Source organism: Gadus chalcogrammus, chromosome 21, assembly GCF_026213295.1.
Source record: "Gadus chalcogrammus isolate NIFS_2021 chromosome 21, NIFS_Gcha_1.0, whole genome shotgun sequence".
NCBI lineage: Eukaryota > Metazoa > Chordata > Actinopteri > Gadiformes > Gadidae > Gadus > Gadus chalcogrammus.
The window spans coordinates 12,079,762-12,092,773 of record NC_079432.1 but is presented as its reverse complement, the minus strand read 5'-3'; the positions used below and the strand labels follow the sequence as shown (position 1 = coordinate 12,092,773).

General features: G+C 46.1%; 1 protein-coding gene across 1 annotated transcript in view; it reads left to right on the top strand.

Annotated features, from left to right (window-relative positions):
• Positions 1-614: 614 nt before the first annotated feature.
• Positions 615-13,012, top strand: part of LOC130374958 (protein EFR3 homolog B-like) — a 28,233-nt gene continuing 15,835 nt past the window's right edge. Inside the window, exons 1-6 of the mRNA XM_056581937.1 lie at positions 615-817; positions 7,017-7,093; positions 8,330-8,457; positions 8,637-8,787; positions 10,477-10,598; positions 11,328-11,477. Of these exons, the coding sequence (XP_056437912.1) occupies positions 811-817; positions 7,017-7,093; positions 8,330-8,457; positions 8,637-8,787; positions 10,477-10,598; positions 11,328-11,477 (635 nt within the window). The 5' untranslated portion in view covers positions 615-810. The remainder of the gene's footprint in view (positions 818-7,016; positions 7,094-8,329; positions 8,458-8,636; positions 8,788-10,476; positions 10,599-11,327; positions 11,478-13,012) is intronic.

Genomic DNA, 13,012 nt, shown 5'->3' with positions numbered 1-13,012 from the left:
CACTGAAGGCTCTTGCATATACATTTAATTAATATTGAGAAAAACAAACGCTATCGGGCAATGATTGGTGGGCAGAATTTTTGCGAAAGTGTTCAGTGACATTCTTTTAATGCTTTTTTTATACCGAGAATTGATGATGTCAGTGATTTTATTAAATGTATAACAGCTGTTTGTCTTTGGCCTTTTGAAAGTCCTTTGCTGTTTTGCCTTTGCAATGGTTTCAGGAGCTATAACAAGAGAGTAATAAGAGATGTTCTGCCTACCTACGTCATCCATTATTTTTACGATTTTACAAAAATAAATACAAATTCATTTGAGAGAGGGAGAAAATTCTGCTCTCGTGCTCTCCCTCCTTCTCTGTGTCTCCCTGTCTCCCTCCATCAGCCGATGTATCATTTGCAATACCCTCTTGAGGAGCGCTGTTGCAGAAGGCAAATAGGAAAATCCAAGGTCACCATCACAGCCCGCTGCGCTATGACGTTTCTTCCTCATGCCCCTTGTGTGTGTGACTGTGTGAGTGAGTGAGTGTGTGTGTGCGCACATGTGAATGCGTCAGGGGGGGGGGGGTTAGGGGGTGTGCGTGTATAGCTCATTGCTCCAAGCTAGGCTCTGCACCAATCGCGCTCCACGGTGGCATTCTTGCTAGGTTTCTTGGTGCACGTGCAGGCAATTCCTCTCAGTGAGAGAGACCTATGTGTGTGTGAGCATTTTCTGTGTGTGTGCGGGTCTCTTGCTGTGAGAGAGCGGCAGAAGCTGCGTTTGCAAAGGCTGCAGACTGTTCTCTGTAGAGTCACTTGATCATCACGATCGATGTACGGTAAGAAGGAAAACAATCCCACACTTCTTTTTCTCTGCTCTGCTATTGTGTAGGTCTTTGTAAATAGGAATGTGTGTGTATGCCTGGAGGGGGGGTGGGGGTAAGTAAACCAGCAAAGTCGGACTCGTCACTGTTTATCTTGTTTTGCTACATTCTTTAAATTATAGTACTCTTATCTCATCCCTAGTAGACTGTTCTCTGACTCCACGGTTTTTCAACGTCGGCTTATTTTGACAAACTAGACTCTTACCAGGGCACCGCGCCGGACGGATAACGCGCAACACCACTTTTGGACATGTTTATTTTCGGTAATAACATGAGGACCTCGTCCAGGATGGATTTATTGCACTGTAAATGCCTGCGTTTGATAACTTGTATGGGGTAGCTCATGTGTTTGAGCGGGCTGAAGCTTGTCCGTGTGAAAGCTGGCTAATGTGAAGGGGGTGACAAACTGGAATGTTGCTGTTATACAGGGGGTATTTTGTTTACCCTGGCATTGTGATTACATCCGGAGCTACACAATTCAGTTTTAGCCTCAGGAACGCAATAAGAGCTCTTATTTTATTTTACAAATGAATATCCATTTCTTGCAGAAATCTTTATTGAGTGCATACATACATGTCATTTGGAAGACCCTTTACAGATACCTATTGTTAAGATATTGGTGCTCTCTATAATAATTGTTTGCTTTGCAGTAACCGTATCTGCTTTGAGCTCAAGACATTTTAGGTTATTTTCCCCCGAAGGGAGTCTGGGGAAAGGTTGGTGATTGGGGGGTGTGGGGGGGCACAACAAAGTTCTTCAGACAGCCATGTCTAAGTCCCTTGCAATGCTCCACACCGTGTGTGTGTGTGTGTGTGTGTGTGTGTGTGTGTGTGTGTGTGTGTGTGTGTGTGTGTGTGTGTGTGTGTGTGTGTGTGTGTGTGTGTGTGTGTGTGTGTGTGTGTGTGTGTGTGTGAGATTCAATGACACTTTGTCTGCTCTGTCCCCACACAATCCCAGAGGACTTTTGCCGGGATGTGTCTGTAGATCAGTGGTGGCGGGGTTAGCGTTAGACCAGCTTCCTGGCCACCCACCAGGGATCAAACGCACCCTCTGAACCTGCCGTATAGATAGATGGAGGGCTGTGCTGTGCGTGGGTGCTGACTGGATGCACAACGTTCCCAGAGCCACAACAATGTGCGTCGTGACTGAGGAGAAGCGACCTTGCTGTTCAGATGGTGTAGAAGCTGTGTTTCGAATGAGCTATTTGAACCAAACTGGCAAGGCTTGTCTCTTGTTGATAGTGGGCTATTAGCGCTCTATAGTTTTGGACCAAACTGTTGGTTAAATGACAATGAACCTTTCTGTTACATGTTCATTACAAATGGAAAACTCACCTGATGCTTAAAGACAAATAATATGATTATTGTATGTTATGTCTATTTTGTCTTTTGTATCTTATTCAAGCAATATTTGTGTTTTATCTAGGTTGTACAGAGATGCGTAAGCAACGCGCTGTAGTTAAAACAACGCTACCATGGCCATTTGTAGCACCATTTAATATTTGTTTTATAAATAATGGTTTGCGTGTGTGTGTGTGTGTGTGTGTGTCTGTGTCTATGTCTATGTGAATACTCCTTCTATACTCTTAGTGTCATCCCATGCAAGGCGTTTTGACTTGGGTCTGTCTTTCTGTCTAACAGATGTGGCTTTCCATACATCACCCTCCTATTTCTGACACTTTGTGACTTCAGCTCCCCCCCGCTCGTCTCTTCATCATGCAAACTCGCCTGATTGGAGGTCCAAGCGAACGCTATCCTGCCCCTGTTAATTATAGTTGAAGCTATTGTGTGCAATCCTGGCGCTGATCTGTGCTCCTGCGTCACTTCCACACACATGTACAGGCCTGTGTCCGTGTGTGTGGTCGGTTGTTTGGCTGGCCGTGATTTAGGATATGCCTCACGTATGCCAATTTCAAAATAGCACGTTGGTGGTTGCTCCAACACCCTCGCTCTAACTCTCTCTCTCTCGCTCTGGTTTGCGACTCCAGTTGTGCCTGAGCGCGTCTAATCGTTCCCGGCTCCGTTATGTAATTAAAGCATCTCTAAGACAACATTAAACATTATTTTGCTGAGGTGTTTGTTATCATGTACCACTGAGCTCCAAATTGTGAACATGCTAAATGTTTGTGAGCACCAGAGTCTATCCCCCAAGGAATTGGTGACACACTCTTTTTATTTTCCTATGAAATGCTGCCAGGGCTTGTGTTGGATGTTGTTGAATGTGACCCAAGGAATTATTGCCCAAACTGTTACATTAACTATGTGAATGGTCTTGTCTTTGAATGACATTGAGTACGTTTTGAAATGACTTCACAATCACAATGGTTATCGACATTAAACATACTGTATAGCTGCCTTACATCTGATGCAATATGCAACATAAATCCATAGCCAAAGTAGACTAGGGTATTTGTGTGTGAGATTAATCCACTATTTCCTGAAAGGATTCTCATGAGAGGTTGATCTTTTGCCATCCTGTGGTCTGATAAATATATACATCTTTAGTAATATATACATTTTAAGTGCGCCATCATCCTAAGCTGATATGTGGGAAAGCAAACGGACGCACACGCACACAAACACTATGCTTGTTTGTGAATGGGTCGGTGTTTGTGTTCCAGGTTCCCTACATCGGCTTGTCCATGCAGCTTTGATTATCGGTAGCTTCCCTGTTGTCCTTTGACATTCCACTTCTCTGTGCCACTCGCCGCTCTTCCTCTTTTCTGTTATTCAGTCGGGTCGACCATCTCTAGCATGGGCTCAGGTAAGGAATGGACTCGGGTAAGGAATGGAAGGGCAGAAGCTCCTAATGAAACAAATGGAGTTGACTGGCTCTTTTTCTTATAGGCTGGTTGCCGCGGTGATGGGTGACAGGCTAGTAGTGTTTGTTTTAAGTGTTCGCTACAAATGGATTTGTGTAGCCACACTCAGGAGTATGTTTGTGTGTCTGTGTGCACATGTGTTGGTGGATCCACTACAGTTTGCAGGAGATGTCGACGTATTTCTAAGTAGTGTAAAGGTCAGTGCTGGAGCTATATTGTTTGTTAAAAATATAAATATGGTTTCCCTTCCATTCCAGAGCGCATTTTGCTAAAAATATTCATTCAACATACGTTATATGCAGAAAGGTCAAAGTGTTGACCTTTTAGCTGCATGTCGTCATTTTCAGCCATGCTAAAGATGGCAATTGTAAGGTCTGAGCATCTTATTGATTGGGTGATAAGTGTGTATGCTGTCATTGTAAGCCATGCTAAAAATGGCGATTCTAAGGTTTGAACATCTTAATGATTGTGTTTATCCCATTCAGCTGTCGTGCAGGTCTGATTCGTATCACCAATTGGGAGACGTCAAACAGCCCTGTTTGTACATAAATAAGTGTTTATATACTAGGCCTGCATGATAAATCGTTATAACATCGCGATCTCGATTCACCCCTGTGTGGATCTAAGTTTTAAATTACTTGATTTTTATTTATTTTTTAAATGACTTGATTTATATATTTTAGTTCTAAGCTATATTTTCCCCTGAATTGTGCAGGCCTATTGTATACCCAAGCCTTCCAAGGAGACGGGAGGGATTAATGTTAGTGGACAGGAGCAATGGTGGTCCAATGTTGTATGATATTCTTAATCTTGCAACGCAGCAACCACAACATACTTGAATCTACAACACAGAGCCAGCATAGTCCCTCTCTCTGTATTGTGGCTATTACTGTTTTCCTATTGGCTAAGGTCACTGCCAAATGTCACTTAAAAAGATGGCAACTGACACTCGCTTGGCACAATTTCTTCAAGATCCCAGATTTACGCCTTCGACCTTCTTCCATTTGCAGAAAAATGATTCTGCAATTGTGATTGTGGAGTAGCCATTTATAGATTAGCCATGTGTAAGAAAAAACAAACCAAAATACCATTGACTACCTGATATTCGATGGTATTCTATTTATAGATGCTTATCCATAAACAGCGAACCTCCCTCACCATTCAGGAGGGGCATAGTAACTGGTCTATTGAAATGTAGAAATCTGTTGATTCACTCAACAGAATACCCAAGAACTCCATCCAACAATCTCCATCTTTGAGGCAATCAACACATCATTCAATCGAATGTAGCATAAGTCAACATTGATCTTCAGGTCTTCATTCGGTTGATCCTCGAGCTGTTCCAACGGCGCTGTACACAGTGTTGCATTGAAATTTTCCTTTGACCTACTGAACTAGCATCACTCAGGCACCAACCCAGCACACTGTCCGCCCCAGGCTGCCTACACGAAGGCTCATAATGGAATGGATTCATTTACAAAAGTGCCTGTTGTTGCGCGCGGTTCATTCATTTCAATACTTTACTACTTGCATGTGAGTTTAACGCTGCTGCTGCTGTGCTGTCACAGAACTGTTGGTTTTTAGAAGCAGTCAACATTTGCTTTAGTGTGTGTATGTTTTGTGTACGAATATGCACGTACAAAGATGTACTGGCTCCGCCGTGTGTGTGTGTGTGTGTGTGTGTGTGTGTGTGTGTGTGTGTGTGTGTGTGCGTGTGTGTGCGTGTGTGTGTGTGTGTGTGTGTTGATGTATTGGCCGAGGGCCAAGTAGATTTGCTGTGCGCTGGTGGAGAAAGGACGCAGTATCCAATGTTAATCCGTGACTCACTTGGTGAGCTGCACCACCTGCCTACCCACCCCCATCACCATCATCACCCCCCCAACACTTCTTACTCCTTCCTTTTAGCTCTTTATCCATCCTTCTGTCACTCCTTTCTTAAGGCCTCGTCCCTTCTTTTTCTTCTCCTTCTTCCTCACCGGGTATCCGTCAGTGTGGTCAGTCATTTATCTCTGTCCCCCATAGCCAGGCTGTGGGCCAACAATGCCAGGGACGAGAGAGGGAGCGAGGGAGAGAGGAGTGAGGAGGAGGTGTTGGGCAGACACAGCCCATATTCCTGTTTTGAAGTGATGGATAAGCGGGCCGGGGCAAGGCTATTAATAGATTCAAAGCGCTTGGGAGGAAACCCAGAGCACTGGTCAGACTCCTGCTGTCGGGAGTCAAGTCTGTGCGTGACTTGGAGTCGGACGGACGCCTTTTAAAAGGCCATCATTCTTTCCCTCCCCAGCTTCCCATACAACCCCTATCCCACACACACACACACACACACACACACACACACACACACACACACACACACACACACACACACACACACACACACACACACACACACACACACCACACACACACACACACACACACACACACAGTGTCTTCTGGACCTCTTTCGTATCTGATTGCTGGATGATGTGTCTCCAGGATGAGGCTCTGCCTGCATTGTCTGCCTCCTCCACCACCACCAAGGTGAAGGTTACCGAAAAGACTGCAGGAAGACGATGAAAGAGACAGCCTTCCCAAAGGATACTCATTTACTAAATAAACATCAGAAAGATAGAAGGCTTTTGGTGTTTTTTCGTGGTTGTTGTTGCTCAAATTCTAGCAAAATATTTTTGCTACCCAAGTGCAGTTCGGGAGAATACTGTATGAACATGCTCTGCATTGCTTTTTGGTGTCGGCTCTTTTAAAATGTATATGCTGACTGGGGCTGCTGGCGAGTGTGTGTTTCTAAAGGGGTTCACGATGGTGTAATATTTTAGTAGGTTATTCCGTTCACTAGCTTCCTTGTTGTCCCAGAGGCTCCTTATGACTCACCACTGCTGAAATTCCTGGACCAATCACATTCCAGCTGCCATTGGCAGCCTAGTTAGCTGTCTCCTTGCTGCAAAGTCAGACAATGCACTGTGTGTGTGTGTGTGTGTGTGTGTGTGTGTGTGTGTGTGTGTGTGTCTGTCTGTCTATTCTTCAAAAACGTATGTTGGTGTATCTGTTTGGAGAATGTCTGCGCGGAGGGTTCTTTTTTACAAGCATCGTGTGTGTGTGTGTGTGCGTGTGCGTGTGCGTGAGTGCGTGCTAAACTCTTGTGTAAGTAAAGTTGATGACTGTGCAAGACAGCCAACACAACACTCAGCATGTGCTTGAGCTTTTGCTTACCACAATAATGCATCTGTCAAACCCAATTAGTTATCCACGGAATGGGGCAAGAATGTGTAGGGGGTCTTTTATCAAAGCACATCTCAGTGATGCCATGGTCTCCCTGTCCTTTGTCTCCTACAGGGGTGTGCGGTTGTTGTGGTGCCCTGAGGCCTCGCTACAAGAGGCTGGTGGACAACATCTTTCCAGAGGACCCTGAGGTAAAAGACACTGAAGCTGCTCCACGTCGTGGCTGTGTTAATGGTTAACCTGCCACCATTTATTCTTTGTTTCTGGTTTAGATGGTTTGTCAAATGTCACAGCAAAAACCCATCATGTAAGAGCAGACCACAAAACATGTCTCAAATGGCCTTGCTTTGTCTGATAAGTATTATTAATCAAACTTATTTTGGATGCTCTTTGTTAATTACTAAACTTGTTTTTAATATCTAATGAGTGTTCTTTTAATCAGTTAATTTGAAATATTTTAGCAGTAAACATGAAAATAATTCTTTGCTGTATTTTCCAGCAAGTAGGGCATAGTACTAATTCACTACAAAAACCATAACCGCAAGGTCTGTAACCAACATCCTCAACAACTCTTTCGCAATGAGTTGGTCCATGGCACAATATTTGTCTGTTGAAAGTGTTGAAAAATATAATCATTCAATCCAAAAGGTATTCTCCAAATAATATGGTCTGTTTGCCGCCCCTGGATTGTTTAGTTAAATAACACTTGAATCGGTGTAAAGTATAGTAGATGTCACAACCAAGATAAATTGTCATTAGTTAGTCAGTCTTTACTTGGCTAAAATGACCTGGATATTTTTGAGTCTAAATAAAGGTTACCAACCAGGTACAGTTCCGCACCGTTGACATGAAAAAGGCAGCATTGTGAAGATTCTCGTTTTGCCAGTGTTTACCAGGATGAGTCAAGAGAGGGAGGACACCTATTTGTGGAAGAGTAGGTGGTGATTAGTTTAGATATGTTTTTCTCCTGTACCCATAGTTAAACCTTCTGTGTTAGAGAAAGGCCCCACTTTATCTGTCGGCTCGGTTGACATTGCAGTTTGGCACGTGAACGCTCTCAAGGGGATGTTCACACTCCAAAAAACAAAATTCTAATTTGAGCTCTAAGCTCCAGCCAAGCAGAGTCTAGCTAACATAATCCCACCGGCAGTGGAGTAATAGAGCCCTTTGAACACACAGCACACATGAGCTCAATGTGAAGTGGAGGTGTTCAAGACAACAGACTTGGGATTTAATTTTTGCTTGATAAAAAGACTAAATATTGATATTGAATGTTGTATTCAGAAGCAAACACAACACCTTTAACTTTTCTGTCCCTTTTGAACTGCTCCTGTCAACCACTTCTTCCTATCTTTTGTGTGTCTCTCCCTCTCAAACTTTTGCTGTCAATTTACCGTTCCACTCTTTTTCTTGTTTCTCCCCCCCAGGATGGGCTAGTGAAGGCAAACATGGAGAAGCTGACGTTCTACGCCCTGTCAGCTCCGGAGAAGCTGGACCGTATCGGGGCCTACCTGTCTGAGAGGCTGTCCAGGGATGTGGCTCGCCACAGATACGGGTCAGTCTGGACTCCTGCTCCAGCACTTGCACAATTCTGTTTAAAAAAACTGCACGAATGCTCAAACTATTCTATTTGATTCAGTTCAAACGCTTCAGACTCTTAAGAATGGGTCGACGTCACTCCTCCGATGTGAACACGTGCGATAAGCCCGGCTCTCCCATCCCTCCCTTGTTCAGCTACGTGTGCATAGCGATGGAGGCCCTGGACCAGCTGCTGATGGCCTGCCACTGCCAGAGCATCAACCTCTTCGTGGAGAGCTTCCTCAAGATGGTGCGCAAGCTGCTGGAGTCGGACAAACCCAACCTCCAGATCCTGGGCACCAACTCGGTGAGTAACCTTGGTCCGGGCCTCTGCGACCAGCCATCTGCGTCTCTAACGAGCTCTCCTCTAAGAGGAGCCACGAGGAGGTTCTAGTGGGTCTTTGAACACCCAGGAGTCACCGAACGCGTACGTGACGTGACCGAGGCTGAGAGTCTGGGTTCAGACTAGTGCCGACAAGATGTACGATGCGAAAGGACAGACCTGTGGGATGTGTAGTCACACGCGTAGCTCAACATCAGCCAGTGGCGGTGCAAACATTGTCAAGATAAATCAAATCTGATATAATGAGGCTGGGCTGTTTAGTTCTTCTCATGGGGCACAATGTTGGGCGTGCACATGAAACGATCGAGCTGACATACTTTCTGTGTGAAATGGGGGATAAAAGAAGGCTGGAGAGGGAGAGAGAAAGGGAAGCCATTCCTCTGAAATGAGTGAGGGAGTGTAGGTTGGAGGAGAAGGACTGGGGGGCATAGCAGTCACATTAGGAGCAGACCAGACGGGTGACACTCCCCTGTCACCCACACGATGGAGCAGATATGGGACTTTCTGGCACGCCCACAGATTAATCTTTCCAACATTAAACTCGCTTTAATACTACTTGGGTATTAAGGGCACATATCTTTGTTGATATACACACTATGATACCAGTGCTGCAAAAAGGCTCATATATGGCAGGCATTAAGCTTGTTTGTTTATAAATATGATGGTGATAAAAGTTTAATTAATGTTGATTTCAGACCACACACACACACACACACACACACACACACACACACACACACACACACACACACACACACACACACACACACACACACACACACACACACACACACACACACACACACACACACACACAGTGGGGTGAGGATGACCGAGTGTCAGAGAGAGGTGGGAAGTGGTGGATTAGAGGATTTATCCCTGCAGGGAGTCAATGTTGAGCCTCACCTCCCACGCTTGGTATCATTGACCTAAATAAAATAAACATCCTACAAGAGAAGCTTCAAAACAGGCTGACGGTTTCTTTAACTCATGGTAACTGCGGTATTGCCTCTTTTTTGGGGGGCCAGGGTTCTATCTTTACCCTTTGCCCGCAGCTTTTAATAATTCATCACTTCGGTTTATTTTTAGTTGCAGATTACGTCCGTCCCGTTTCCAATTAACACACCATGATCATTAATTCATTGGTCGGCGTCAGGAAGCTAAATGTCGAGCTGAAATGGTGACATTTACTATCCCAGTGGGGGGGGATTCCCTGCCTTTGTGGTCATGCCCCCACGAAGACTCATTATCACTGCAGAGTAGGGGGACTTCTGAGTACAACTCGTCGACCCCCTGTTTAAATGGCTGATATAGATCTCTATGACCTGCTCTGGTTCATGTAGCTGGTTTTGCTCCCTCCCCAGTACTAGGCCAGGACAGTGTCCCCGTCCGGCCTCGTAGGCCTTTCCTCTACCAGATTTAATATTGAAGTAACGCTTTCACCTGTTTTTTATGTCGTTTACAGCATTTTTTCGATTGGGTATTTTATCGTCGGCTGCCCCTGTCTCGGCCAGGTCTCTCTTGTAAAAGATGGTGATGATGTCAATGTTGAGTGTTTATTGACTAACCTGGTAAGATAAAGGTTAACAACATAGAAAATAACGACCTCTTCCACTGTTTTCTCTTATCCTTCCCCACCCCCCCTTTCCAAAGTTTGTGAAGTTCGCCAACATAGAGGAGGACACGCCGTCGTACCATCGCAGCTACGACTTCTTCGTCTCGCGCTTCAGCGAGATGTGCCACTCCAGCTACGAGGACCCCGACATCCGCACCAAGTGAGTCGACCCGGCTCTTTCTGTTCTGGGTGGTTTCCTTAGCTTTGGGGACTATCTGATAATGAGTCACAGACTGCTTTGATTGCTATTCGGGTTGAAATGATTCCTTTCATTCATTTCCCTCTTCCACATGAGACACGGCTTTTGAATGTCTGGAGCTATTCTGAAAATCCAGACAAAGTAAAGTTTTACTCTGTTCAAATAGGACATTCTAATTGGAAAGGACAATCTGTTATATTTAATGGGTGCTTTGCATGCAAAAAATCGTAAGGGGCAGACTTTCCTAGCACCTGGGTGGTGATGTCCTAACATTTTGGTGCGTGTGTCCTGGTCCGACCTGTGTCCTAAAATGTGGGTGGGGTGTCCTGGCCTGACCAGTGTCCTAACATCTGGGTGAGGTTGTCCAAGTCCGGCCAGTGCCCTTGCATCTGGGTGGGGTATCCTGGCCTGACCGGTGTCCTAACATCTGGGTGGTGGCCCAACATCTGGGTGGGGTTGCCCGGGTCCGACCGGTGATCCAACATCTGGGTGGTGGCCCAACATCTGGGTGGGGTTGTCCGGGTCTGACTGGTGTCCTAACATCTGGGTGTTGGCCCAACATCTGGGTGGGGTATGTCCGGGTCTGACCGGTGACCTAACATCTGGGTGGTGGCCCAACATCTGGGTGGGGTTGCCCGGGTCTGACCGGTGTCCTAACATCTGGGTGCGTGGTCTCCGTCTCCCCTCTAGGATCCGCATGGCAGGCATCAAGGGTCTGCAGGGCGTGGTCCGGAAGACGGTGAACGACGAGCTCCAGGCCAACATCTGGGACCCCCAGCACATGGACAAGATCGTTCCCTCGCTGCTCTTCAACCTGCAGAGCGGGGAGGGTGTGGAGAGGTGAGGCTCGGTTAACCCTAGTGGGCCGTGTGTGATGTGTTTTGCCAGCGTGATCAGGCCTCGGAACGATTCATGAAACCATCTTAAGGGAGACTTAATCGCCTGGAATAAAATATTCATCCACGGCGCTTTGAGCATATTGTTTTTGCGTTGTCAAGGAAACTAGTTGCATTTGACCATTATTTTTCATGTTGGCAGGGGGGATCCTGGTTTAAAAAATCCTGCACACCTGTCTGCACACATTATTACCAAGACAAGATCACGAATTTAACAATGCTGTTTCATAATTGTGACCCCGTTGACCCTCAAACACTCGCTCTTGATGAAACAGACCACTATTTCCCTGGAGGACGCAGGGACTAAGGAAGGGTCAATATCACCACCTGATAAATGAAGCATGATGAACCCCTTCCCCCCCCACACCTCAGTGTCAGGGCCCAACACATCAACATTCATGGTGCCTGGTGTGTTTGGTTGGGGCATGTTTGTCATGGTCAACCAGCCAACAGACGCCTATGCCATTCATCATCACTGTCACCGTCGAGTGATTGCGCTGACAGACCTGCGCCCCCCAAGGACACACTCGACAGCTTCCAAGGACATGGTGTGAGTTGGATACTGAGCAGGAACAAAGGGAAGAGACTCACAAATGGATATGGAACAGAGGGGGTAGAATTGATGGAAGTATTAAAGTGGATGCCACGGCAATGGAAGCGGAGAGAGAAATAGAGAGATGGGTTTGCAGAATATATCACGGGCATGGACTGGTGGGCACGATTTCACCTGCTGCCGTCACATTGACGTCAGCAAAGGATGGGAGAGCAGAGGGGAGAAGGAGACAGGGGAAGATCTGAGAGGGACTCACAGACGTTTTAGAGGACTAATTCAAATTATGTCTTGATGGACAGATGGATGCCAGATCCAGCCACAGTCAGACTGCAGGGAGAGAGAGAGTTCAGGGAGAGCCAGAATGCTGCCATCTGGGGCTTCAGTTCCCCTAAGCCAAGGCTTGGCATCCTCCATATCTTTCAACATCTCTCTATATTCAAGTCTGCTCAATCAATACCGTCCACTGAGAGCATAAAGATCAGTACCCTGCCAAATTCAATTCCCGGACAGTCTGCGGCAGATTACAGATTTTTATATATATTAAAGATCTCTCAATAAATGGTTTGGACTTCGTCAAAACGAATAACTTAATTTATTTTGGGGTGTATTCATAACGCCGTTCCCTGAAACGATCCTATTAACTTGATTAGCTTCCAAAGGCCGTTTGTTTTCGACGGTTTCCTGGCAGCTCTCCGTCTTCCAGACGTTGGCTCGGCAGAAGCCCCGGGCTGCAAACAGCCCGCCACCCACCCGAGGGCGCGTCGGCTCCCTCAGCTTGGTGCGAGCGTGTGGGCCCCGGACGCCCTAATGATGCCGCTTAGCGCCCAAGGTGTTTTCACGGTGAATGCGAATCCTGTAAAGCCTCGAGTCAACGAGACCTGCGAGGCAAAGCCCGCGAGCTGCCAGGGAAGTTACGCAACCCAATT